Below are 27,913 nucleotides of genomic sequence, written 5' to 3'. Positions count from 1 at the left end.
ATAAACCTGCCAGGGCGTAGTCAAAGGCTCCTGGACTTGCTATACCTGCCAGGGCGTAGTCAAAGGCTCCTGGACTTGCTATACCTGCCAGGGCGTAGTCAAAGGCTCCTGGACTTCCTGTCTGTGACTATTGGATCATTCAGCATTTACTCACATCAACAGATAACTATGCAATGCAACATATTCGTGGATACTAATGCAATCAACCTATGGTATACTCATGATGCATGACTGATGCTAAAACATTCCATTAGTCAATTAAAAGAGTTAAGTTTAGTTCCACTCACCTCTGGCTAACTGGACTGACTGACTGAGCAGGCTCAGAAAACTCTGGAGCAGTACTCACTGCTGCTCTCTCTGGTTCCTCTGGTCTGTACAAATACAGATAAATGCAAATGAGGGACCACACTAACTTATGACCACCTCTACTAAACTTCCCAAGAATCCCTTTCAACTTACTCAACTATCCATACAAAGCATGCAAAAGAAGGCTGGACAGAACACTTTCGGCGGCAGGTTCGGCGGCCGAAAGTCCTTTCCAGAGACGAAACTCAAGCACCTTCGGCGGCCGAATCTCAAGCTTCGGCGGCCGAACCCTTTCGGGGGCAAGTTTCGGGGACCAAAACATACTCCAGAGACGAAAGTCTCTAACCTTCGGCGGCACCTTCGGCGGCCGAAGTCCCCAAACAGAGCCGAACATGCCAAACGCTCGGGGCAAGCTGTGGCAGCCTAAGCCACCATGCAAGAGGTTCGGCGGCCGAATGAACCTTCGGCTGCCGAACCTGAGTTCATCCAGAACTCAGCCCGACGGCAAACCAAGCTCCTCCTTCCCTTACATGCATACTGCAACTATTCCACACACATATACGCAAGTATATGTTCACAGGGGTCCAAAACTATCTAATAACCCCAAACAACAAATCAAACATAACACAGAAACATGTATACATGCATAAATCATCAAAACCACTACTTCTCACTTACACATGCATCTCTCTCCCTTCACTTCCATAAAACCTTCAGAAAACACATAAACAGGTTCAAGAGCATTACTTACCTCCTGTAACAAGACGATAAACACTCTGAACGAAGGAAAACGGACCAACTCTCCTCAAACTCTCAAACTCTCACACACTTAGCTTTTTGCTTCAAACCTTGCAAACTCTTTTGAACACAAGCTAACTCGTGCATGAGCTGCTCAAACTGAGCAAATAAAGCATGGGAGACATGACCAACGTCTGGACATGATCTGGTTATAACACCTGTCCAACATGCTGACTACGGGATACAAACTGCTGGCTCAGCAACTCAGCTTCGGCTGCCGAAACGCATGCAAAACCATGCAACATTCGGGGGCCGAACCTGAATTCGGAAGCCGAACATTGGGCACTTTCGGCGGCCGAACTTACCTTCGGCGGCCGAACTTGGCTCAATTGCCTTAAATCATTTCAGCTCAAAACTTAAGTCCATTTGCCTTTATCCTAATAACACACATCATAACCTCAATCCTACCCTCCTCTAGAAGTCCGACACCCCGGATTCCACCGGACGACAGGAATTCCGATGCCGGATTCTCGCCGGGTATTACAGCTAGTGATGCCTAACAGCCTTTCTACTACAGTGTCACTTGCTTCTGTCACGCTGGTCCGTATATGAGAGCGTCAGACACCTTCTCCAGACCAGTCGGCCATTTAATTTCAATCGACGCGCATACATGCAGAATTGCGAAGTGACTGAACTTACTATCCTTCCTCTTGTCACCTCACCGAACTAGGCTTCTTCCTAATAAATTCGGACTTGTGAGTGATTCGGTCGGTTCCGTAGATCCAGACCAGAGCTGGAGGTGTTGGACCGATCTACAAGGGACACTTTATGGACTTTAGGCCAGCATTGCTTTTATGGGCCGACCTTCTCTTAGGACGCGTCGATCATCATTTTTTAATAAATTAAATTGAATAATTTTTTTAAAAGAAAAATTGAAATAAAATTTTAAAACTAAATAAATGGGCAAAGAAACCTTTAACTTTGCTTAAGTTTCAACACTTTGGGTATATTTTTGAGAAAAACATTTTTTTCAATATATTAGTTAAGAAATATTAAAATTAATTTTAATATAAATTAATCATAAAACACTAAAATAACAAAATAATTATTTTAAAATTATTTTTCTCCGCATCATCTAATCGAAAAAGCATTAGCTCACAACTTCAATGCTAAGCAGTTTTTATATAAATTGATTGAACATATTACTTTATTAATAAATAAAATATCTATTTTCTCTAATAAATTATAATGTAATAGTGAAAATTTATTTTATTAATAAAATGTAAGGTTGATTTAAATATTTTATCTAATAAATCTTTTAAAAATGAACGCACTTAATAAAATTTATCCACCTACAACTTTATATAATTAATTTCACGTGAAATGATAAATTAATAAAACACTAAATATGTAAATGAAAATAAGTTTTATAAATATGAAAATTAATAAAAATATATCACACGTTTTTTTCGAAAAAATTATATTTTATTAAATTTATTATTTTTTATATCAATTTCTTTCTTATACGAAAGCGTAGGATATAAAACTTCTCCTGAAAACGGGACCCCCTTGATAACGTCGTGAACCAACCCAACAAGTTTTTTTTTAAAATTATAGCATAGTTTATTAAATTACCATTAATAAAACCCACCATTTAATCTTTATAATTTTAATAATAAATAATTTAATTTTTTGAAATTTTATTCTTTTAATAAAATAATCATATTATTAAAATTTATCGTTAAAATATAATAACTTAATTTTATAATTTTAATATTTATAATAATTTAATCACTTTAATTTAAAAAAATTAATAAATTAAGAAAATTTTAATATATAAATAAATAAACTTTACCATAAAAAAATAAATACTAATTCGAATGAGATCAAACAGTAATTTTTTTAAAGGAAAAAAGTCAAACATTTCTACTTAAAATAAGCAAGAGTTTGCAAGACGACGGCGAGCGCCTGAACTGATGACTCTGCAACCAAAAACTATCACGCTCACCCAAAAACTAATATAGCAAAGTTGGCAAGACGAAGACGATGATCTAAACCCTAGCTCAACACTACACTTCTTCATCACAATATCCACCAATACACTTCAAGACGAAGAAACAAGATGTCCATAGAGAGACGCGGCCGTTCGGCCTCCACATCATCTGAAGATGATGCTCTGTAAGTTTTCAGTTATTCTTCAAACGCCTACGATTTTCTCTGCGAAATTTTGTTTCAAAATCGCTTTTTCTTCTGCTATGATGATAAATCAGCTTATTACTTCCAATTTCCGCCGCTGAATTCTTTTTTTTTTTTTTTTTGGCTTTGCAGGTTCCTCGATATACTTCATGAGGTTCCTTTGTGTGGTCACGGGAAACGCAGTAGTATTTTTGGAGCTCTTGTCTACTGTGTTCTACTGGCAAGTTCAATATTATTAGTCATTTCCTGATTAGGCTATTCATTTTTTTTTTTTTCGGTTCCTCTTCTTGTTTGATTTGCCATGTCTTTTTCGCTTTGCTTTAATTGATGACCTGAAGCTTTGATTCTTTTTTCAATTTTAGGCAGGTTATGCTGTTTTGGGTGTGATAGCTCCCCATGCGTTTCATCGCAATTTGGTCCCTTCTTTGCTTTGTAGTTGCGGTGTTGCTCTTCTACTAGTCACTGGTCTGCTTGACTTCTGCTTTTGAATGCCTTTCTTTTCATTTCCTTCAATTGCAATGTCTGAATTATATATCTCGTTCTTATCGCCGTCGTTTTTCCTGTTTTCAATTAGCGGATTGTACTGTATCACTCTTATAATTCTTGATTAGAACTTTGTATGCTAATGACACTTTAGAAATTTTGAATTCAATGGTGAATATTAACGCCAGAAGTAATGGTGTCCAATAAAAATATTGCATTCGATGCTTTGCTAGCTGCATCCTTAAGTTATATTGCATTCAATGCCTTGTGCAACTGACTTCAGAGACATGATATCCTTCAGATATATTTTTCACTGTTCTGGTTTTCTATTTCTTCTTTTCCTTCTCTCATAATTAAGTCTCTCCAGTCTGGTCTGCATGGTATACATTCATGTTCAAGTGGTAGGTTTTCATTTGCAATAGCTTTGTGTCGAGCAATTTGCTACAACCATAATGAGTTTATTTCAATCTTTCAGGCATCTTCCAACAATATTTCGTTTCTCAAGTCCAGAAAATACGTTTGCAGGTATTATTCACAAAGAAATAAATAAAATGCTAATTTAGTAAGTTTTGTGATAATTGCAGCTAGTTTGTCCTTCCAAAAACCAGTTTTCTGCAGTCTAGACTTTTTGGGATCATCTTTTATTTTAGTTTTGAATCAAAGGTCAGATAATATTCCCCGGAAATATATTGTATGTGAATTTTCCACCATCCTGACTAATTATTTATAAGGAATTGAAGAAAATGCCAAAAGTTTGGGCTGCTATAGTCCTATCCTTTGATGTTTCTCTTTAACCTTGGTGCTATGGGGATTTCATTTCATGTTGGTTATTAATTTATGCTTTATCTGGTGTAGAATCTTTTACATGCTCATTTATTTTGTAGGGTTATTATAGTTTCAGCCAGAAATTGAAGCATGTTGTTCACTTACCATTTGCCACTACTGCCTATGGTAAGCACATGCTCTTAATTTCTTTCCTTTTCCTTCTCTCCTCCCCCTCTCATACACACACTATGATTTTAATCTTCTGTTGTATGCTTTCGTTTTTTTTTTTTCCTTTTACCTTTCACAGTAGTAAATTGACTTATTGCAACTAGTGCTGGGCTTTGCATCACTGCTCTTTCTATTTTCATATGCAAAATGCAAATTTCTAATTTATCAAAATTCCATATATACCTTTAAAATTGCTACTATCATCATTTTATTGAATGTTTAGATAAATTATAGGAACTGCTGTGATGTTGCTTGTCATGGTATGGAAATACCATATCAGCTCTCCTTCAATCCCAGCATTACTCAGGTACATACCTACTGATGTTTCATTCTGAGCATCAACTATTGTGTTGTGAATCAATATTCTCATGAAATTTAGCTCTTTTTTTCTGATGTTTATATTATTTTTATTGCCTGCTCCTTTCTGGTAAGTTAAGAATGAAAAAACGGGGTGCTATGCCTTTTCAAACTGTATATTGTTGACAAAAATTCTTAGCTTATTTGATGAAATCTGCAGGATTATTGTGTTGGCTGAAGCAATATGTGCCATATCCTTTATGATTATCTATATTGGTGAGTTGATTTGCATATCTTGAGATATTTGACTTTTATAAGCTCATGCTTGTGGCAGTGGACCTAGACAAGTAGATTGCCATAAAAATTCTCTAATATTATTGGGTTAGACGAGATTTTCTCCATTTAGATCCAATGATAAATATTATAAATGGCTCTATCCATATTCCATGTGCATCGTAACTCCATGTCTTTGACATTCTATTGGTTGTCCTGTAGACAATTAGTGCATCAACTCTTCAGAAATTCCTTTGATTTCCAAAGAGTGTGTCATGCAAAACAGAATCATCCATTTCGATGATTGCTTGTGTTTTCCATTTTCAAGTGGCAGAATATTTTGCACAAGCAAGTATATACTAATATAAGAAATTGAAGAAAAGTTTCTTCTTTCACATGAATGCACATATGTTGAAGCTACTGTTGTCATGCCAAATCTAGAACTTCTACGAGGTTCACCTGTTTATCGGATTTAAGATGATAAATCATGTATTGGACACAATATAATCTGTTGCAATTTTTCTCTTAACGTCTTTGTGCTTCTATCTTGGAGCCTGCAGGTTATTTGCACCACTACAATTCATTAGATTCTCAGCCTGATATTTTGAAGTCGTTATATACTCCACTCCAACAATCAAGTCCTTTAGAAGAATTGAGGTAGAATTTTTTGCATCCAGATTGGTGGCTATTGAGTTAGTTGCAGTCTACTGAGAAAATAGTCGTTGGACTAACATCAGTAGGAATTTTGATTAAATATGTTATTTGTTCATGAATCAGTATGATGCTACATTGAGGGCCTTCTGTGCAACAGGTATCATGATAGTGGTCGACTTTCTGATCAGCAAATGGCTTTGCTTCAATATCAGCGTGAGAACCTTCATTTTTTGAGTGAGGAGGTATGTGGCCGCTAAACTCATAACTGAATTGCTTATCTCGCTGCATCTTTAAGTTTGTTGCTTCCCTGGCCGCCCCCACCCACACCATTCCATCTTTCTTCTTTGAAAAATGCCTCTTGATTTGGTCACAGAAATTCTGTAGGCAATGAGCAACCAAGTGTCACAGATTGTTTGCATACTTTTTTCACTGTACTTGTTGTCATTGCTTCTTAGCAAATGCCCATAAGAAAAGTATTCGTGCAGATCCTTCATTTGCAAGAGAGCCTAAGAAAGTATGAGCGGTCTAATGGGGGCACACCTCAGGTAGCTATCCTCCTGTCTATTAATCTTGTTTTATATTAGATTATGTCAAACTATAAACGAATGGACATAATATAAGTAATTGTAACTGCAATTTTCCAATGCTCTGAACTACCTTTTTGGCTTAAAATTAGTATTTACCTGGACCAAGAAGATTAAAAGGATCTTAGAGGACCCTGAAAGATTTGTCTTTTTACTTGAAAACAGAATCTGAGCTATATGTGAAATGGTCAAAATAGTGATTACTGTGTCACTTTCCAGGTTGATCTTGCTCACATGTTAGCAGCTCGTGAACAGGAACTACGGACACTTTCTGCCGAGGTAATATGTGGTTTATGATGTGATCTTGTTGTATCTCTTTTACTGTCTCTATACGTGTGTACCCCCGTGAACGCTTGAAGGCAGTAAATTTATTATTTGCTTCATCTTCTTTGTCCAAATTAATTGAAGGGATATTTTTTTCCACTCCTGTTAAGTTCCATCTTCTCAAACTTCATACTCTGAAGATCATTAAAACACTTACTTGGTATTGGGATGGCTTGTTTATGGTGCAGATGAATCAACTGCAAACTGAACTAAGGCTTGCTCGGTCTTTGATAGCTGAGAGAGAATCTGAGCTACAGCGAGTCCGTACTACAAACAATCAGGTAACTCAGATTCAAAGTAGTTTAGACTCATACGTAGTATCCTAGCTGAATAAGTAATGCTGCTAAATGATTGATGCTTTACTAAGAGGAAACAATTAATACTTTCTCATTCGTTTGCTGCTATACTTGTGCATCTCTATTTGTTGCTGCACTTTTTTGTTTAGATTTTCTTTAGGCTTCATCTTTCTCCTTCACTCGCTATTAGTGGTTCTACAATATTAGTTACTAGTGAAATACCGGCAATGGTATAATGTTTAATTTAATATTTTAATTTTATTTCTTAATTTACTTTAGATTTTAAATACTATTAAATTCTTTTTGTTAATGTAATTATTATTTAGTATTTTGTCTTAATTAGTTTGTTTTATTCATATAATGTTCTTTTTTATTTAAAAGTTATATTTTTGCCCTTATTTTTAAAATTGTATTGCATTTTAAAGTTTTAAATAACTTAATTTGTAATAATTAATTAATAGAAAAATAATAAGGGACAAAATAATTAAGAAATTAAATATTAAATTTAATTAATTTAATTATTAAACTGTATGAATATATTAACTAAGACAAAAAAAAAGGGGTTACGAGAGATTAAAGTAAGGTTTATAACCGATAGTGAACTTTTTTGTTTGCAGATTTTTATTTTTCGTTCTTTCTTTGTGTAATCATTTTGGAAAGCTAAACTCAGCCATTTAGGAAATAAACAAATATTTATTATCGTCAATTAAGACAGACTGGTAGTATTTACATTTCTTGAGAGGAAGTATTATTTTACATGGCAGCTTATAAAATTGGAGTAAATTTTATAAATTGACACGTGGCAAACTTGGAGAAAAATTAGCATGGTTGTTTAGGGCTGCAATAAACCCAGATACTGCCTCACACTCGTCGTTATCATTCTTTAAGAAAAGATTGTATTATACATGTTTAGCTTTGCCTAATTGGGGTGGTGAAATGATGGGACAGTATTTGGAAGAGAATGAAAGACTCAGAGGTATTTTAGTGGAATGGAGCACACGAGCAACAAAGGTACAAATTTCATTTTTATTCTTTTTACCATCTGATAATGATTATATTGATGCAACATGATGTGTTGAAGCTTGAGCGAGCATTGGAGCTAGAGCGATTGTCAAATCTCGACCTGCAAAAGAAGCTTGTAACAAGAAATCAAACAAATGCATCATCTGAAAAAGGTACAGCTTAATCTCCCTGGAATTTTTCCACTGCTGCCTGTCATATCTCCGGAGCTTTTGGTTCATTTCCATAATGGAAGTCCGACCATTACGACAAAAAGCATCAAGATTCCAACTTTACAGGAATAGATGGTTGAATGTATATAACAGAAACTTAAGGAAACCAATTGAGGAAGCAAATTATTTGAAGATTTCTGTGGTTGAAATTATTAGAAGAAAAATAGCCATGCTAGAGTAGCATTTTGGGGTGTAAGTCTCAGTTCTTTGCACTCTTGCAAACAGTACCACTCCACGTTTTCTATTATTTATAGGGTGAATAGCAAAAAATATATATATATATATTTTTGATTTTATTGTAATTATAATTTATATTTTTTTTATCAATTAAAACATGATATTTTCTAGTTGTATTCTATCGTGCCGTTAAAAAATTAATAGGATTTCAACTTCACTTGTCACATTAACGCTATAACACGAGCATGTTAGCAAAATATAATTAAAAAATTTAAAATTAATTATAGAAAAATAATGTATTTTATTTTTGTTGTAATTTTATTATATATTTTTATTTTTTATTAATTAAATTATATCCTTTTAATATCTATCAAATGCATTCTATTTATATAATTGAAGATTTATTTTTTTTTACTATTAAATATATTTAAAAATTACTATTTGTATCGGTATTTATTTTTTTTAATTTTTATCAATAATTTTATAATAATAATTTGTTTTAATATTATTTTAATTAAAATCACTATCAATGGATGCTTACTATCTAGCATTGCTTTTAAAATTATTGTTAAAAAAAACTTTATTAAATATATTAGTCATGAGGTATTAAAAAATAATTTAAAAATAATATTTAATATAATTTAATTTAAAAATAATAAAATATTTTTTTAAAATATTCTTTTACCTCTCATATATAATACTAATTCACTGGTTTTTATTTTATTTTATTAATATTTAGAGTACATTTAAAAAAATTAATAATATATAAATTAAATATTTAATTATCTATAATTTTATTAATATTTAGAATAAATTTAAAAAAATAATAATATATAAATTAAATATTTAATTGTCTAATCTCAAAAAGAATATATAATTCCTCTAAAATTATAAATTCAATTTTCATTCCTCTGTTTTCTAAAAAAACATTATTAATAAAATAAATAATTACCAAAAAAATTTTATACTTTTAATTTTATTATAATTATATCCTAAACTTATCACCAATTTAAAGGTTTTTTTAAAAAAAAAAAAAAAAAAAAACAGGAGCCTTTTTTTAATAGACCCTTAATGTGAAAGGAGTCAGATTGCTTCTTTTATTTAGGGTACGCATTAGTGTGCTTATTTGAAATTGTGTAAAACCACAAAAAAAAATAATAATAATAAAATAAAAAAAAAAAAGTTTTTGATAGATCAAAATTGAACATAACCGGATGCAAAGCGAAACAAAATAATAATAGTAGTAGTAAAAACAAACAAACTAGAAATATTCAGTTTGAATACATGATGCTCACCAAAAAACATAGGCTGGCCTATGAAGCTATTAAAAGAGGAGGGACGTTTGAGGTTGTGACTGATTGAGCTCCTTGGAGCCAGGAGACTTTTGCCTGTTTTGAACACCTTGTCTTGTAACTCGACCATGAAGAAAAAAACTAGTTAAAGTTGGGGCACTTGACTCAATTCATGCCTCTCATTAAATGTGAAACAGGGCCACACCTCCTGGCCTAAATCATGTATGATTGACGTCCAACGACAGTAACCTTCTAGCCTACAAAACTCAATTACAGTGGGCTTACATGGGCAGTTTCATCCAAAAATAGGCAACCAAACACGTAATTGAAGAAGTCTTGGCCCCTGATTATTTCTCCCTCTCCGGATATAGACACTGTATCGTATTTGCATGCTCTTGTACAGTCGGGACAATAAGTTACCTACACGTATGCAGAAAATGTAACAATCAGAAAGCCAAGGAAAAAAAAAAAAGACTATCTTCAAAGTTCCTCATATCAACCAAAGGGAAGCATTTTAGCAGCTACAAACCTCCAGTAACTTTGGCTGAAATGAGCTATCGAGCATTACATCCACACCATACATTGCTCTAGATGTTGGACTATGCATTTCTGGATGTACTAGTGCAGCTGCTTCGTAAACAGATCGAATCATACCTTTCACTCTCTCGTGGATATCCAACCATTTAACTGCAATAAAAATAAGAAACTACATCTGTGATACATTCTACATAACACAGACTTATTATAAGATTTCATACTTTCATGATTCTCGTAAAGGCAACAGCAGAATAAGTGGCAGTGGTGATGTTACCTTGATGCTCTTGTTCAAATTCCCTAACGAAATCTGGCGTGTTCTTGTGATTCAGTCGCCCTCGATAGTTCTGCAAGCAACTCAAGTTAACATATTGTCTCAAAGTGAAGAAAGAAATTAAGATTACTTTCCTCCTCTGCATTTCAGTGTCCAAAAATGGAAAACATTAATGCTTTGCCATTAAGCACATACCATAACAGTGAAGTGAGTCTCATATTCAAAAAGGCTGTGCTTGTCTAGAGTGTATTGGTTATTTGCCAATCTCACCTGAAAAGAAAAAATTGAAACGAACTACATAGGGTCGTGGATAAACAACATGCTCAAACACAAAAATATATTACAGAAGTAGTCCTTTTTTCTCCTTTTCCTCAGCTGTCAGCTACGTAACTTGACATATTTGCTTTTGTATAAATATCGGCACATCAAACAATCAACGTTGCAGAAATTGTACATACCCAGAATGTATCTGCAATAAATATTTCCAAAGGCTTCATACTCCGAACCAGCACTATATATCGAAGATCAAACTTCTTCCCTTGAAACAATGCAGGGTGCTCAATATATTTCTGGCATATTTTTGGACCAGTCTCCATCAGGCGGATTATAGCAGACAAATTATCAGTTACAGTTGTATCAATAGTTCGCGCCATGTTCCAAGGTTTTAAGATCCAGAGGTTGTTCATTCCATCTCTTTTACGTATGGAATAGTCACCAATAAGTGGAGATAGATGTGTCTCTAGATTATAAGTAGGTTGCAACCATTTGGGAGATCCATAGGCCTGTTGAAAGATAAAATTCAAAGTGAAGTAGCTTACTGCAGAACATTTCGCATTCAGGTGGTGTCCAGGCATACCGGCACTACCATGATTGAATAGCAAAAATTAACAAGTCTGAAAGAAGAATGTTATTTTTGTTTTATAATAGACTATGAATGAAGTCTGAAAGAAGCAAAAATTACTTTACCTTCTGAACAGTATCTGCCAAATGATGTTTCATAACAAGACAAGCCTCAAAAGGAAATTGGTTCACATACTGCTGATCTGTAATTCCAGTCGCCTTTTTCATTTCATCGTCCACCTGCAAACTTGTCCATATGATATCTGCATCCTTGGGTTCATTTGCTGCAACAAAATTTCAAAAGAAAACAGTAAAGACCACATAAAGTATTGAATTTAAACAGAACCCAAAATATTCAGAAGATCATGCAAGCCTTTCTCAACAATAGCACTTACTGGGATAGAAAAAGGGGAAAAATCCTATAATCAATGAAGGTTCATGTTTAGATGGATACATTACAAGAATCCTGCCATGCATTCAATCCATATTAAAAAACTGGAAAAAAAAATAAGAAAAAAAAATAATGCCAATCATCCTTGGTGGATTTGCTTGCATGATTCATTTATCATTGAATCTATATTACAGGAAGCATAATTCTAACTACTTTAGATGGAAGTTATTATATTAACAGAGACTTTTACAAAGAGAGAATGAACCAAAAAAACATACTGATTACAAATTCAGGACGTGTTAAAAATTCTTCCACTTGAGGTATATCAGTGTAAACACATAAAGGGCGTCCATCACTGCAATACAAACGTCTAGTCGAAGAAGACTTCATTGGCAAAGAAGCTATATTTTTTAATTGCAACTTCTGGTAGAATTTCTCGTACTCCTGGAGGAAATTATGTCAATTAGTAGCAACCCAAGGGTTAACTTGCACTTACATTCAAACTTACGTGAATCTACAAAAATAATTAATACTTGAATAAAATAGCTTTGTGGTGTATGGAAGTATGCAGTCAGCCTGGCAGAACGTTGTTTATCTTCCCCAATACCATAAAGGAAATCACGTGTGCACTCATCTCCGTTATGAACATCCCGGATGGGCCACAATATGGAATAGCTGACACAAAAAGAAAAGAAAAATAATTATGTTCTGAACAAGGATTACATTTATCTGCACCACTTAAACCTTTTTTATGTGCCTTTGTCTGAAAGAACACAAGTGTGTGCGTGTGTGTGTTTTAATTTCAAAAAGGTCCAACATCATAAAGCATGAATACACTTTGTGCAGTTACTCCCAAGAGAAATGTGAAGTTCAGGGAAGCTTAGCAAACAGGAGCATAGTCAAGGGAGAAAAGGTGTCCGAGAACAACCTCACAGCTGATTCCAGCTTCCCCTCCGGCATGAAGAGAAAAGGAGCTACCCTGAAATTTGGCTCATCACTGTGCCGTAAAGCTGAACCTAGTTCGTCCATCACATACCTGCAGGGAGCCCAAAAATAAAGGAGTTAACTCTTCTATCATTCATTAGACTTTACTTTAGCATGCAAGTGTTTGTGTGTGAACCAAAGAGAGAAAGAAACAGAGAAGAGACTAGCGAGATCATTATGACACAAATTAATTCAGTAAGGTTAAATGAAGTCATCTCACTTCTAATAATAAAAGATAATGGTGGCAATTTCACAAGATCTAATCAAGCAAAATTGACCGCAATAAATTGCACTGATTCACTTCAATTAAGCTTTTCTACTTAGATTGCATTGACAACCAACTAGGCAGCAAAGCAAATGTAATGGGGAGGGGGATTCAACACATAACCACCCCTTACTCCAGACAATTCATTACTCACAACTTCATGATTACCATACATTCACATTATAAGTTCAAGTGAGAAAATACCTGCCTTGATGATTCTCTTATTTCAAGAGTACATTCCAATTAAACAGTGACCAACTTTAATTTATTAAAACATAATTAACAGACCACAAAGAATAATCAAAGGGGAAGAGAAACAAATTTCAAATTTTCTATTAATCCACAATTGTCAATATCAGCTCTTAAGGAAACCTTAATTACATAGGTTTTTCGGGAATAATCAATAATCCTACTACTACTAGAATTAGGGGAAAAAAAAAGGAAAATACTAAACCAAATCCAAATAGGAACGTGAAACTAACACTAACTGGGAAAACAGTGAACCTAGTAAAACTCTTTAAATTTTCCTAAACAATAATATACTTCCTAGCTAGCTTTCCTAAATCTAAACTCCTTAATTTTACATAATTCCTAAATCTATTCTTCCTTGACTGCATCACATACTCTTACCAGTTCAGTTTTCCACTCAAAAACTTCTTCACTTGTAAGTTCCTATCCATACTTGCCTTTCTCTTCCCCATTTGCAATGCACTCTAATCTCATCAGCAACATTGTACACTCCCCATGAAAGAATTAGTGGGCAGGCAATATTCTAAATTCATTCATCACAGGACACCACTGATCCAATTTCATAACTAAAGAGATCAATATTATAAAAAGTAATTTAAAAAGAAACCATATTAGCTCAAATTTTATCACAGTTAGCAACTTTTCTTTGAGTTTTATGCAAACTTATGTGTCTTCACTTATGATAACCAATGAGCACAAAGCTTTCTTCTAACTCAAACTCTTCGAAAATTGTATGCTTTTCTAAATCTATGTGCCAAAATTACATATTGTTGGCCAAATTTATATTTTTATTGGATTCATGTAATTAATGCTAATAGCTTCTCAACATTAAAGGATGAATAAAAATAAATTGCTCAACCCACAAATGTATACCAGACTGAGGTTTCATCAATTTTTTCCTCGTCTGCAAGTCTATATGTCATTATGTATAACCACATTGCATTAAGAACACGATCAGCAAGTGGTTCATTGGCTGCCCATTCAGGAAGACGGGGCTGAAGTATTGAATCAATCACATTTTTTCCAGTCTCTAATATTTTTGATGCATCAACACCATTCAGCAAAGTTAGGTTGGGAAGAGATTCAACAATTTCTATGGCACTACTTCCAAGAGAACCAGGAATATCCACCTGCAAAAAATGGAGATAAAAGAAAAAAAAAATTACTACTCTTATTTGCTTGCTTTTGAATATTGAAATGTAAAGCAACAGGCTGGACTTAAAAAGAGAACCTCCAAAGATTGCAAACAAGGAAAGCCCATCAACACTTCCAGTAGTTCATGAACTGAATTCTGCTCCAATGGATTTCCCCGAATATTTAAATGCGAAAGAGATAGCAGCTCAACTGGAGAAAATGCCTAAAGGAAAGCAAAACTGCAGTATTCAGTAATGAAGTTATATAACACGCATGAGTTATGCAGCAACTACAAGCTGGTCTGATCATGACCAACAATATTCATGAGCCAAATAATACACATTCTCTGAAAAGACAATTTGTGTAGAAAGTGAATTTTGCATTCATAAGCTATAAAAATCAAAAGAACAAAGTTTCAGCGCAAAAAGAGGGTACTGACCTTGTTAACCAGAGCATGAATACATCTGTTTGAAAGGTCAAGAGATGTCACATTCTGCAATTGAAAGTCACCCTGGTTGACACAGCCCAGATTATCCTTGTCATACACTCCTCCACAAAATCCCAAAGCCCACTCACCAAAATTACTGGTGAAATGTGAATTGTAGATTTCTAATCTTGAACAACGTTGGAGAATTGCATCTTCCATATGACTGTCACTGAACCAGAATAGACAAAGTTATCTTTAAAGAATCATCATTAACAGCAAATTCGAAATGGGTTACTATTTCCACATATCCGCAAGCATACCAATTTTTTAAAACTGGATTGTTATTCAACCAGAGAGCCCTTAGATTTTTGAACTTTGTAACTTCTTGCACAACTATTTCAGCACTCCCAAGCTTGTTTCCACACAGGCTAAGTGCAAGCAAATCCTAATACAACAAAATGGACAATAAACATTGAGCTTTACACAATAAGAGTCTAAAAATTACAAACACCAAATTGAAAGAAGAATCTAGAGAAGACAGTGTCTCGTCCTCAACTATTATGAAGGAGTTCTACAATAATGTATGCCTTTAACGAGATATATCAGTTCTCAAGCAATTTCAGTAAATAAAACTCTGCTTTGAGGTTAGGAAGCTATGAAAAAACTACTTAGAATGAATAATAACACAGACCGGAAATTTAGCAGATAAATCAAGAGAAAGCAGCATATCATCATCAATGTCGAGCTCTTCAAGCTCCAACCACCTAACATTATCACAGCCTTTTGCTTTTGCATCATTAACTTCCTTGTTAATCACATCCATGGCATTCAATTTGGAATTGTTTTCTTGTGAAACTCCTTCCCCGTCTTCAGCATCAGAATTCAAATCAATATCTACACACATTAAAGAAGCCATCCTCTGAGCCAACCCAGGAACTTCTTGTAGCTGCAACAACTCAAAGATTCAAAAAGTTTTCAGCACAAAAGAGCCAGCAGAACCACAAACATTTCCTGAAAACAACAAAATGTACGAAACCAGATAAAATACAAGCAACAATTTCAGTTGCATACATCAAAATAGAATCTCTTACGAAGCAAATATCGTTTGGCGAAGGAACCATTGTCATTTGCCAGTGAACAAGTAAAGGTACCTGTTTGTAAGCATCGGAGAGACGAAAAGTCCAGGCATGGTCAACGAGAAAAACGCTGGACACTTCAGGCATAGAGTCAGCGGTGAGGACGAGGCGCCTCTGACGGCCCTCTTCGCACGGCTCAACTTGGAAGTAAGCGCCGCCATCGAATGTCTCTGAAGTAAGTTTCTCAAACAGTTTGTAGTGTAGCGATCGAGGAAGCCCGGAGGCAGCCAATAGCAGACCGTGAACTTTGACGAAGTCCTCGTAGGTCTGTATTCTTGTACCGTTGCCGGACATCTTAGTATGCTGCTAATGTCGTCTCCGCGTTCTTCGCAGTTGGGAAGTGAGCGAGGGAGAGGGGGCTTGCGAGGTTTTTGGTCGCGTTCTCCTGCGGCCAGTGAGAAATATATCAGAAGAGTTACTCTTAGGGTCCTCAAAGTTTTTAAAAATTCAGTAATTGGTCATAATTTCAGAATCACTCAATATTTTAATCCCTCAATCGAAAAAATTAATAATCATATTATAATTTTAAATATTTATATTATTTAATTTTTAATAAAAAATAAATAAATTAATGGATAACTTTTTTATATAAAAGCAAAATATTTTAACTTTATAAAATATAAAATTATTTTAATTGATTGATTTTAAAATAAATATAAATCAATAATTTTTTTTAAAATTTAATGATCTAATAAATATCTTTAATATATATAATAATACTATTTAAAGTAAATTATTTAAAATTTTTATTTAAAATAGTTTCTTCATTTAAATTACCAGTAGTTTGAAATATTTTTAAATAATAATGTCCTTTAAACTTACTTTATTTATTGATAAAAATATCCGTCAATTCAAATTTTATTTAAATAATTATTTATTTAAATAACAAATTTTAAAGAATAATTATAATTAAATAATATATATTTAAATTTATAAATTACAAATAAGTATTATGGTTAAGACTTGAGATATATCCTCTCAAAGTTTTCTGAAAAATATATATATATATATATATATATATCCACTCAAGGAAAAATACTTAAGATATATAGTTGTTTAATATAAAATATTAAAAAATAATAACTTTTCAATAACATTTTCTTAACTAAAAAAATTACTCAAATATAAATTTAAAATGTAGGAACCATCTTGTAGCAACATAAAAATGAATTTTTATTATAAAAAATGCATGAATTACCGCATACACTAATAATTTACCATTTAAAATAAAAGTAAATATGTATTTTTTAAGTTTAATTAGTTTTCATTTTAAAGTAATTATCACTTTAAATTTTCTATAAAATGAATCTCCAATCAATTATTTTACATAAAATATATTATACTAAAAGAAAATAATAATATTTTAAAAATATTTAAATATAATTTTTATAGTATGTCTTACCTTGTCGAAATATAGTCAGAGTGAAAAATCATTACAAATTATATTTTTTTAGATATTTTAAAATTAAATTATTTTTTTTATATGTAATTATTAAGATATTATATATTTTATGTAAATTTCATGAAGTGAATAAAGTAAGTGTGAAATTTTAAATAAAAATTTTAGCAAAGTCTCTGACGACTTTTGTTGTGATTGCTTTATTTACAATTTGCGTAAGATATACGCATAAAAACTAGTACGTTAAGCTAATATACAGTGGGTAATTGTAAATAAATAATAAAATAGAGTAAGTATATTCATATATATATAGATAATTAAGTAAACATTACAAGTGTAATTAATATGATATAAAGTATACTTTCAAATTTTTTGATATAAGATAAGAGTGCAATATATTTTGTGCACACTAAAAATTTCCTCAGATTCAATAAAATATATTTTTACCACTATTATACATTTAATATTCATAACAAATCACCATAACTTCATACATGTAATAGATGCAAATATGTTAATATTCACTGATAATTTAACAAATATCAAACATTAATCTTAATTAAGTTATCGGCCCTTATAAACACATAGTAGGATCGACTAGGTAGATAATGAGTTATAACGATAATATATGGTGCCAAATGATAGACTCAAATGCCAAAAATGTGCTAACAGAGCTCCATAGTCATACTTATGAGATATCTAATATGTAATCTCAAATATAGATTATATATCGGTAGCAATACTACGAACTCTATATGTTTATATGGCATGTCATACACTAACCTTTAACTCCTATTAAATTTACTAGAGCCAAGTACTATTAATTTAATGTATCAATTTTTTTAACGTAAAAATATGTCATTTGAAACTATTTCGAATCATTTGAAACTATTTCGAATCATTTTCAAAATACATATATCATATGTCAAGATTAATAAGATGAGAAACTCATGGCAAAGAAAATCAAAAAATCATACAAACACCAAACCTGTGTTGAATTTCTCTTTCTTTTTCACTTATATACACTAGCTATCTTTTTTCCTTTTAATATTCATTCCCCTAGGTCAATTTATATATTAGGAAAGAATTGAATAAATTAAAAATTAAAATTTTATAATTTAAATTCATGCATGAAAAAGTAAAAATTTTCTACATATCTCTATACTCACCTTTGATTTTTCAAGTTTGGTGCATATGAAACCCTAAAATTTCCTTTTTCAATTGTTTCAATATGATTCTCTTGATCTTATGATGAATTTTGGTTTAAAAAAAAAGTTGATTTTATGAGAGATTGATTTGGATTTAGTGGAAGAAGGAAAACAAAATTTTTATTTTTTAGTAGAGTGATATTTGGTTAAAGGAAGAAAAGAAGATGAAAATCCATTTTTTCTTTGTTTTGTTATTTTTTTTATATTTATTTATGTGATACATGAAAAGTTAAGTTAAAGAGGTAAACAAATAGAGGGCTAAACTTAAAATTTACTTTTTAACTTTTCATGTTCACATTTTAACCTACTAAACTTTTTTCTATATTTCAATTTAATTTTTAAACTTTCAATACTTTTAGTTTTTAAAAATCCATTTCACTTAGATAAATATGTTGAATTTTAACAAGTACCTTAAACGAGTACGTTAAGAAACACTAAGTACCTTTCGAAAGTGACTCGTTTCTGACTCGCTAATCACACTATCTATTTTATTTTTGAATATGTCCATTTTTTTATTTGAATTTTTTATAATTTAATTATTAGCAATTCAAATTTATACTAGCATATTTTCAGCTTGCAATAAATTAGTATCTCCCTTAATGCCACTTGTTTTATAGTGAAATAATCTAACTCATATACAATGAAGTTACTATTTCTAACTATGAATTTGAGAATGTTATAATTTTTTTATAAATTTTTAAAAATTAAAAATATTTTTTTAATTAATTTTATATTATTATTTATTATTTGTATATATTAAAATAAATAAAAAAAATAAGAAAACACATTCAAAATAAACTTAAAATAGTTTAGAGCACTTTAATAGAAATTGACAAAATCATGAGGTAGCCCAAAACAATAAAAAAAAATGGAACCAGTCATAATTTGGGGATTATTGTCGAAAAATTATGAACTTTTAGAAATTGTAATTTTACTATAAATAAAAAAAAATATCAATTAAATTTAGATTTTCTAAGAATTTCACAGTTATAGTCTAGGATTAATTTGTAGTGACTTAACGAAAATATCCCATCAGCTAGGGTGACCATTCAGTCGGTTCGGTTCAAAACCGAACCGAACCGAATAAATCGAAAACTGAAATTTTAGTGTTTATGAAAATCAAACCGAACTGATTTTGATCAGAAATCGAATCGAATTGAATCGATCTGATTCAGTTCGATTCAATTCGGTTTGATCGATTTCAATTTTTAATAATTTTTTTATTTTTTACACTTTATTTTTAATATTTTAAAATTTAATTAAAATATTTTAATTTTAATATGATTTAATTTCTCTATATTATTGAAAAAATATATTATTATCACTAATCGGTTCGGTTCGATTTTTTTAATTTTTTTCTAATCAAAATCGAATCGAATCGAAATAATTAAAATTTTTAAAATTAAAAATTAAACTAAAATATATAAAAAACCGAACTAAATATTAAAATCAATTCGATTCGATTAATTTTTTTAATTTAAACCGACTAGTGCTACGCCCTACCATCAGCCTCTATCGTGGGTTGTTAGTTTAAGGTTTAATATGCAGATTTTTGACATTAGTATATTTTTCTTTTTGTCATTTCACCTAAAATTTATGTGAAATTTTTTATAATTTACTATTTTAATTTTACAATATAAATTAAAACTCATTTAATGCGATAAATCAATATTCACTCTTTATAATTTATTTTGATAGAGTTTTAAATGTTATATACATTTTCAATTATTTATTTAATTAAAAATAAATAAATTAAAAAAGTGACACTTATCAAATAATATAAAAAATTCTCTTATTTAAATAAATTTTTTAAAAACTATTCTCTCATGTTAAAAAAAAAACTTATGTAATTAAATCAGGATAAATTGCACATTTTAATTAATTTGTATTAAATTTATTAATTTATTTTTTAATTTATTATATTTAAAATTATATTATAAATATTATTATTTTTATTATTTAAAAATAATTTTATTTTTTAAAAAATTAATTTATATACCAAATATAATTATATTTAATTTCTAGCAAGTTAATTCCTTATAAGTCTTGCCTGAAAAACTATACTTCATACCAATTACGGCATTTTGAACCAAAGTTGGATGCAATCTTAAGGAGGATACAAATGTAATTAAATGTCAAACAAAGGGCATCTCAGCCAAGTAATTTGCCTACCGCACACCAGTCGCTTCAAAATCAGAGCTCCCTCTGTTTCGTCGGTCTACAATCTCTCGTCGCTGCCTTGTTCCTCTGCTGCGGTAGCGATTCTCATTCTGCATATGGGTATGTATATACTCGAGAAATATCCCAATTGGCACTCAGTACTTTAGCTTCTAAAAGGTATGTTTACTTCGCCATATTTTTTCAATTTTGTATGAACAGTGTAGAAAAGCTTTGTTCAATCCAAAGTTTGTAGAAAAGCTCTGTTGTTATAGATAAAGTCGAAGATGGAAAGTTGGGGACTATTTTATGGGAAAGAAGGGAGGGAGAGAGAGAGAGAGAGAGAGCGTGTATGAGGTTCAGTAGAGTTGATTTTTTTTTCTTGATCATTTGCCGTTTAGATTGCTGGGAATATGGAGCCTGCTTCTAATGGAGAGGAACCCACTTCGTGGGAAGAGCTTTACAATATCAATTTGATGCCATCTGAGCTGTTTTTCAAGTTTAGAAAGGAAATTGAGGGGCTTCGAGTTGGAGTAAATTTAGAGGTATCTTTCTTTGTCAGTAGTCTTCTGTTGTTCTACATAGCTAATATGTATATGTACTTTACTGGAGTGTTGAAGCACAATATCATTGAAGTTTTTGTGGTACCTGTTATTTTGTGATGTAGAATAATGGATTATGATTAAACCTGATATGAAGCTTGAATGGTGGAATACATTTATAATATGTTTCATGCATAGCTGTAGATTTTGTCATTTCAGTACACTGTTTGTAATTGGCATCTTTAGCACATCTTCTACATGTACTCTTGTTGTGTCCGTCTGATATGGGCACTTCTCCTTGGAGCCTAATCTTCCATGAGGTGTGCAGATTGGATCTCACATAAGATGATATGAATGAGGGTAGTGCCTTGAAATAGGAAGTACCTAACTGGGATTCTATAAGATGTATGTTAAGTGATTGAAAAATGAAGTGGGTATAAACAAGTCTTTCACTTGATCTTTTACGTATTCCAACAAGCACATGGATTTCTATCAGTATTCGAAGCATCTAGAAATGCCATAGTGAACGCTTGAAGAATATAGATGGGCCTTATTGACTTAGGTTGGATGTTTACAACTTATGACAAAATCAGACCTACTTATATGCGTGACAATCACAGGCTTCTCAAATTCTGTTCTGTTGAAATTTTGCTAGTGTTTAATGTAAAGACATGGCAAGTCTATGCATATCTCATATGAAAGTCCAATTGATTGCTGATTTTGGACTTTTTCATTTTGATTCAGTTCTACAATGCTCCCATCAATGATTTCCAAGCCAAGATTGTTCTGAAACCTTTATCCCCTGAACGGCGGTGGAAGTTCATATATGAGCCTATTCATAAGGATGTGCGTGTTCTTTCCAAGAAGATTCCTATAACCAAATTTCTAAATCTCCAGGTGTGATTCAAGGTTTTTTCATGTTCTATGGCTTAAAAATGATTAACTTATCATCTTGATGGGTCCACAAGTCCACTTATGTCAGTATATTATGTGTGATGTGCAATTTAGATAATGTATAGGTAGTTGAATCTAAAATCCACTTTATTTTGTAGTGCTTACTTTGTAAGACTTTGAAATACAGGTTGGTATTGGCCATAATTTTCAGTTGCAAGCTACTGGCTGGAATTGGAAGCTAACTACATGCTTAGGCGGCGATGGTGTATCTCGTATTCGGAATAAGACATCACTTGGGTTGTTCCCTGGCATGGATTTACGGTTTGGTTGGAGGGCAGATTATGTTTTCCCAGAAATTTCGGGGTAGGTTCTGGATCTTCTATAAATTCACTAGTGAAGAAAGCAGGAGCTATAAGTTTTTGAGTTAGAATTGTCAAGGGAATTGCTTAGTGGTTACTTATTTGCTATTAGTTTGACTCATATGTTTTTATCTATGAAATATTGGAATCCACAGGGCACTGGGTACCGGTGAGCCATTGTTCAACTTGAGTACAGGGCGATTGCAAGCGTCTCTGGATAGAGTGGAAACCATTGTAACCCACACATCATGACTATAGCAAGTTCAAAAGGTTGTATCCCCTCTTTATCAATTCTGCTAATTGTTTGAGTTTTCATAGATAATGAAATACTTTATTTATAGTCTCTCACTACATTAATGAGCATTTCTCTTGTTCTCTCTCTCTCCTCCAGTCTTTTATTTATATTACGAATTATTTAGGAGTTAAATAAAGATCCAAGTGTGCTTCACTTGTTGTATTTCTGTTCAAATCTCTCTTACATGATAAATGTGTATATCTTATTTTCATCTCTTGTGCCTATTGAGAATCTCATCATTCTGTGGTTTCCAATTGTCTCTCCTAACCTAAATTCTTGTGAAAATTTTCCCAAGGGACTCCAGCTGATAATAAATTGGAAAATTTTTATGTTCATTCTCTAAATAGTTTTACAATACTCCACTTTCAAATTTTTGTTATCAAACTTTGTTGTTCCACAGGTCTGGCAAGAAAAAGGTATGCAACTTTGAAATTCTATGGTGGGAAAGACCATAATCATACATTCCATTGAGAGGTGGGATATTTGAAAGTCTTGTGGTCCTTCAACTTCAATGTTAGGATCAGATGGCTATTAATTGGAAGGTATGAGTACAGGAGCCTTATTAGAACAGTTCCAGTTCCTCTCACAGAGTCCAGCCCATGTTGTTTTAGTTCTTGTTTATTTTTTGGGTATTTTCTGTTTGGAGTATAATTTGATTTGCACATGTGAGTGCGGCTGAGCTTCTCCAAGGGGATTCCCGTCTTACTATTTTACAGCCCTGATCCAGGATGATTCTTTAATGGAAAATTTGCTGTGCCCTCTTCTGATAAATTTATAGGAGAGAAACCTGAAATTGTGCCAATCCGTGGCAAGGCCAAGGTAGAATTGGCCTTCTCTTTCATTTTAATGGAATAAATTACACTTTAATCCCTGAATTTTAATGTAATCAATGAATCAATTTGAGTTTTATTGTAATTAATGGATCTAGTTTCAACATAATTAATTCGTTAATTATTTAAAGATTAATACTAATTAATTATTTTTTATATTTTTAAAATACATTAATTGATTTTTATGATTTCGAAACCAATTAAAAGGTTTATCATGTTAAATTTTAATATTATTACGATTAAAGATGAGCGAGAAGGTAATGGTATTTTTGCTATTTATTTTTGAAAAATTGAAGCTAAGTAAGTAGACATTTAAGAAAATTTTGGTATTTTTTATACAATTAATAGAAAATTAAACAAAACAATATTTAGTTTGAGGAAATTAAAAAAAAATAAAGAGTAAATAAAATAATTTATTTTAAGGGAGTGTTTTGTACAAAACTTAACAAATATTAATATAAAATCTTTTATTTTTTATTGATATTATTTGTTTGTCTTTGAATTTTTAAATAATATCTCATATTAAGTTATATTTTGCATATTTATTAATATTATTTTTTAAAATTACCCGTATATAAATATAAAAAATTATAAATAATAAAATAATTTTAATTATATTTTTCAAAATTATTTATTTATAAATAAATAATAAGTTTATTATTTGTAAATAATAATAAATATTTATATAAAGATTCTAAACGTAGAAGTAAGTACTATTCGATTCAAATTGAAAAAATCGATTCAATTGATTTAATTTAAAATTTTAATTTAATTTTTTTATTTATTTTAGCTTGATTTAATTTTTAATTTTAAAAATTTCAATTATTTCGATTCGGTTCGGTTTTAATTTAAAAAAAATTAAAAAAACCAAATCGATGATCAGTGATAATAATATATTATTTTTAATAATATAGAGATTAAATTATATTAAATTTAAAATATTTTAATTAAATTTTAAAATATTAAAAATAAATTATAAAAAATAAAAAATTTATTAAAAAATTCGATTTGATCAAACAATCGCTCTTACTCAAATCTGTGCCACTAAAGCTTCCTCGCTGGTGATGAATAACAGTAACAACTTATGGGTTCTAATGATTGCTTCTTTCTATTTCACTGGCTGTCGTGTCGAAGTCCTCCTTCTTGATTCAGACGATGGGAGCTAGAGTTGATCCAAGAAGATGCGTTTTCTCTTTCAATAGTGTTTGGCTTCCACCGTCCCATCATACTTCGGTGTTGCATGTCCTTTTTTGTTGATAGCCCAAGCTCTGATGTTCCTCAATGGCTTTGGTTTTATTAATCGATTGGTTCCATCTCTTTTGTTCTTTCAATTTTGCTTTATATGGCTTAGGCTATTATCATTGGAGTCTCTGATTAATCTCAATCCACAAAAGTGATGAGAGTCATAGGGGTGAAGAGCGATGCAGTTGATGATGGCTACTAGGTCAAGTTAGGTAGTTGGGTCTAGGGATTCTCTGCTTAATCACGTGTCTTTAGGCAAAATGCCATTTTAAATTCCTGATAATTAGCTTGGAACAAGGGAGACAAATTTTCACTTACATAGTTTGAAATGAGAGAGAAACCTTCAATTGCTATAAAATGAGATTGAGAAAAATGTGCAATTACTTCAAAACAAGAGACATAAATCTATTGATCTCTCTACGTTTATTAGACTATCTCCAATCCCATACTAAATTTTTATTTAATATTGGAGATGAGTTTCAATGCAGCATCAAAATCTAACGAGATTTTTTCGTGCTGTACTACAATGGCAATTTGGCGTGATACTATACTAGCGCTACTTATTTATTTTTATTAATTTATAATATAGTTTAAAACTTTATAATTTTTTTCATAAAAATTCATTTTTACTATTTGAATATTTAAAACTTTTTAATTAGCTCCAAATTCTAATAATATATTATATTTTTAATTTATTTTATATTTTTATAATTATAAAAATTTAATTTAAATTAATATATTTTCAATTATAAATATTATTTATAATAAATAGTGTTTAAATATTGTATATTTATAATTAATATTTAATTAATATATTTTTATAATTAATATATTTTTATATATCTATAATATAATTGAATATTTGAATATTGAATAAAAATGTAAAATATATAAATATTTCTGTGGATATATAAAATTATATGAAATTTTTGAGTGAAATAAATAAATAAAATTAAAATTAAATAAATTATATAATATTAAAAAAATATATAAACTAAATTTTTTTAGCGCTAAAAATAGAGTAAAAAATTAATGATGATATTACATCATTTTAATAATTTACTTTAAAATAATAAAAAAATATGGATAGATAGTTTTATTTCTTTATAAGTATTACGTGTTTATAAATTATTTAATTTGATTTTGTTTAAAGTTAAATATTTTTTATTATTTATTTAATAATTTTGAAAGATTAAAAGTTTATTAAAAATTTAAATAAATACTTAAATAATTATCAGAAATTTAAAAATGTCTTCTTATATATATTTTTGGGCCCGAAATTCCACTTTATGCTATTGTATAGCATGGCATAGACCTCTTGCATGTATCTTTTAGGCCTCTCGCACCCCTTTTAATGACATATTTTTTATTTTGGAGAAGAAAAAAAAATCTCCAACAAACCCAAAACTAGGGGTGTGCATCGGTCGGTTCGGTTTGGTATCGAATCGAACCGACCAAAACCGATTTAACCGAATTGTTTCAAAATGTAAACCGAACCGAACCAAATAAGATAGAAAATTGAATCGAACCGAACCGAACTGGTTCGGTTTGGTTCGGTTCGAAATCGGTTTTTTGAGTTTTTTTTCTAATTTCATTAAATTGTATTATAATTTTCGATTTGGTTCGATTCAAAATCAGTTTTTGAGTTTTTTTTCTAATTTCATTGAATTATATTATAATTTGGGCCTAATAAGAATTTATTTAAATCTAATATATTTAATTAATCATAAAATCCAATCAATTAATCATAAAATCCAAATTAATCAACAACTTCTAACCTAATATATATACTTAATCAATGAGTTGGTACTGAGATTCACCAGCTTAATTGTTGTAATAACTCTAACAAAGTGATCAATTCTAAGGATTGAAACATCCTCAAAAACCAACTGATTTCTACTTGGACTTGAATCAATCATAGATGGTTTTCCGGTGTATGCCCATCTGATCCCTCTCGAATTTGCACAAGCTTTCTAGGCAATGGATTCATTGCATCTTCTTACAATCTAGAGATTCTCCGCCCATGGTGAGAGCTTCTCACAGCTTTTCAACACTAATATAGAATCCCTCCATGATGATAACACCACATAACTAAGAAAAGCTTCAGTTTTGAATATGAGATTACCTTCTTCTAAGTCCTCTGTCATTTCTACATACTCTACTGCACATCTAAGGCCAGAGATATTGGCTGCTGTCAAATCAACAGCAATTCCATAGCAGAACTTTGCTACAAGCTCAAATCCTTCAGCTCCTCCTGGAAGATCATCTAATGCTATTTTACTCAGGTCTGGGTCGCGTGATTCATATATTAATCTGTTCATTTTTCTACACCGACAAAGCAGAAGATACTTGTGCAATAACAGAAATGGAGAAAATGGGTAGTCAATATAAATCAAGAACTAATTTTTCTGCCATTGAAGTTTGAATTTGGAGCTTGAGAGAAGTAAAATGACTACCTTATGCAAGTGGAAATATACAACTCCAATCTGAACTAAAAGATCACTTGGAATATCAGTTGCAACATACCTGCAGAAGAATGATTAGAAGCTAAACTATTAGCAAAAACAAACCAAAACTTGAAAAAGAACAGAACTTTTAATTTCATTTAGCAAACACACCATGACTGGCCCCTGAGCTCAAACCCATCGGTCTTGATGCCATGCTTGCTTGAGCTAAGAACTCCATTACCATAATCTCGACCAACAACAGATTCACTCTCAGACTCCCACATGATTGTAAACTAAAATCCAACAAAACTTGGGTAGAATTTTCTCATAAAAAGTGCCTGAAAACTAGAGCAAACACTGAAACTTACAAGCTAGAATAAATCTCGCGAGAGAGACGGCTGTCAAACACTGAAACTTACAAGCTAAACTTACAAGCTAAGTTCATGAAACTTACAGTGAAA

The 27,913-nt window shown here is 31.3% G+C and overlaps 4 protein-coding genes across 6 annotated transcripts; 2 read left to right on the top strand and 2 right to left on the bottom strand.

Annotated features, from left to right (window-relative positions):
* The first annotated feature begins 2,970 nt into the window (after positions 1-2,970).
* On the top strand, positions 2,971-8,572 carry LOC110610808 (protein FIP1). The gene is made up of 14 exons (XM_021750887.2): positions 2,971-3,222; positions 3,373-3,460; positions 3,603-3,705; positions 4,199-4,248; positions 4,608-4,674; positions 4,951-5,023; positions 5,234-5,289; positions 5,847-5,943; positions 6,098-6,182; positions 6,426-6,485; positions 6,744-6,803; positions 7,037-7,129; positions 8,093-8,155; positions 8,226-8,572. Exons 1-14 carry the CDS (start codon positions 3,167-3,169, stop codon positions 8,328-8,330), a joined length of 1,056 nt encoding a protein of 351 aa, XP_021606579.1. The 5' UTR covers positions 2,971-3,166; the 3' UTR covers positions 8,331-8,572.
* Positions 8,573-9,768: 1,196 nt separating this feature from the next.
* Positions 9,769-16,477, bottom strand: LOC110612042 (tubulin--tyrosine ligase-like protein 12). 2 transcript variants are annotated; one of them, XM_021752682.2, is made up of 15 exons: positions 16,095-16,477; positions 15,635-15,889; positions 15,264-15,388; positions 14,956-15,172; positions 14,614-14,739; positions 14,256-14,512; positions 12,813-12,920; positions 12,418-12,559; positions 12,163-12,328; positions 11,620-11,777; positions 11,112-11,435; positions 10,849-10,923; positions 10,657-10,726; positions 10,375-10,532; positions 9,769-10,265 (listed from the first exon to the last, which is right to left on the bottom strand). In XM_021752682.2, the coding sequence occupies exons 1-15, from the start codon at positions 16,371-16,373 to the stop codon at positions 10,116-10,118; spliced, it is 2,610 nt and encodes an 869-aa protein (XP_021608374.1). In that variant the 5' UTR covers positions 16,374-16,477; the 3' UTR covers positions 9,769-10,115. The 2 variants fall into 2 exon arrangements, with proteins under 2 accessions (XP_021608374.1, XP_021608375.1); XM_021752683.2 differs by having other exon boundaries at positions 15,635-15,954; positions 16,095-16,236.
* A 4,355-nt stretch (positions 16,478-20,832) lies between these two features.
* On the top strand, positions 20,833-23,735 carry LOC110610357. Of its 2 annotated transcripts, XM_021750239.2 has the most exons (6): positions 20,833-21,023; positions 21,245-21,388; positions 22,130-22,282; positions 22,467-22,642; positions 22,794-22,908; positions 23,334-23,735. In XM_021750239.2, the coding sequence occupies exons 2-5, from the start codon at positions 21,257-21,259 to the stop codon at positions 22,888-22,890; spliced, it is 558 nt and encodes a 185-aa protein (XP_021605931.1). In that variant the 5' UTR covers positions 20,833-21,023; positions 21,245-21,256; the 3' UTR covers positions 22,891-22,908; positions 23,334-23,735. The 2 variants fall into 2 exon arrangements, with proteins under 2 accessions (XP_021605931.1, XP_021605930.1); XM_021750238.2 differs by having other exon boundaries at positions 22,794-23,735.
* Positions 23,736-27,355: 3,620 nt separating this feature from the next.
* Positions 27,356-27,761, bottom strand: LOC110610392 (root phototropism protein 3-like). Its single transcript, XM_021750301.2, has 2 exons — positions 27,624-27,761; positions 27,356-27,531 (listed from the first exon to the last, which is right to left on the bottom strand). The coding sequence occupies exons 1-2, from the start codon at positions 27,734-27,736 to the stop codon at positions 27,405-27,407; spliced, it is 240 nt and encodes a 79-aa protein (XP_021605993.1). The 5' UTR covers positions 27,737-27,761; the 3' UTR covers positions 27,356-27,404.
* Between the last annotated feature and the right edge of the window lie 152 nt (positions 27,762-27,913).

Source organism: Manihot esculenta, chromosome 3 (genome assembly GCF_001659605.2).
Source record: "Manihot esculenta cultivar AM560-2 chromosome 3, M.esculenta_v8, whole genome shotgun sequence".
Lineage (NCBI taxonomy): Eukaryota > Viridiplantae > Streptophyta > Magnoliopsida > Malpighiales > Euphorbiaceae > Manihot > Manihot esculenta.
This window is presented reverse-complemented; position numbering and strand designations above follow the sequence as displayed.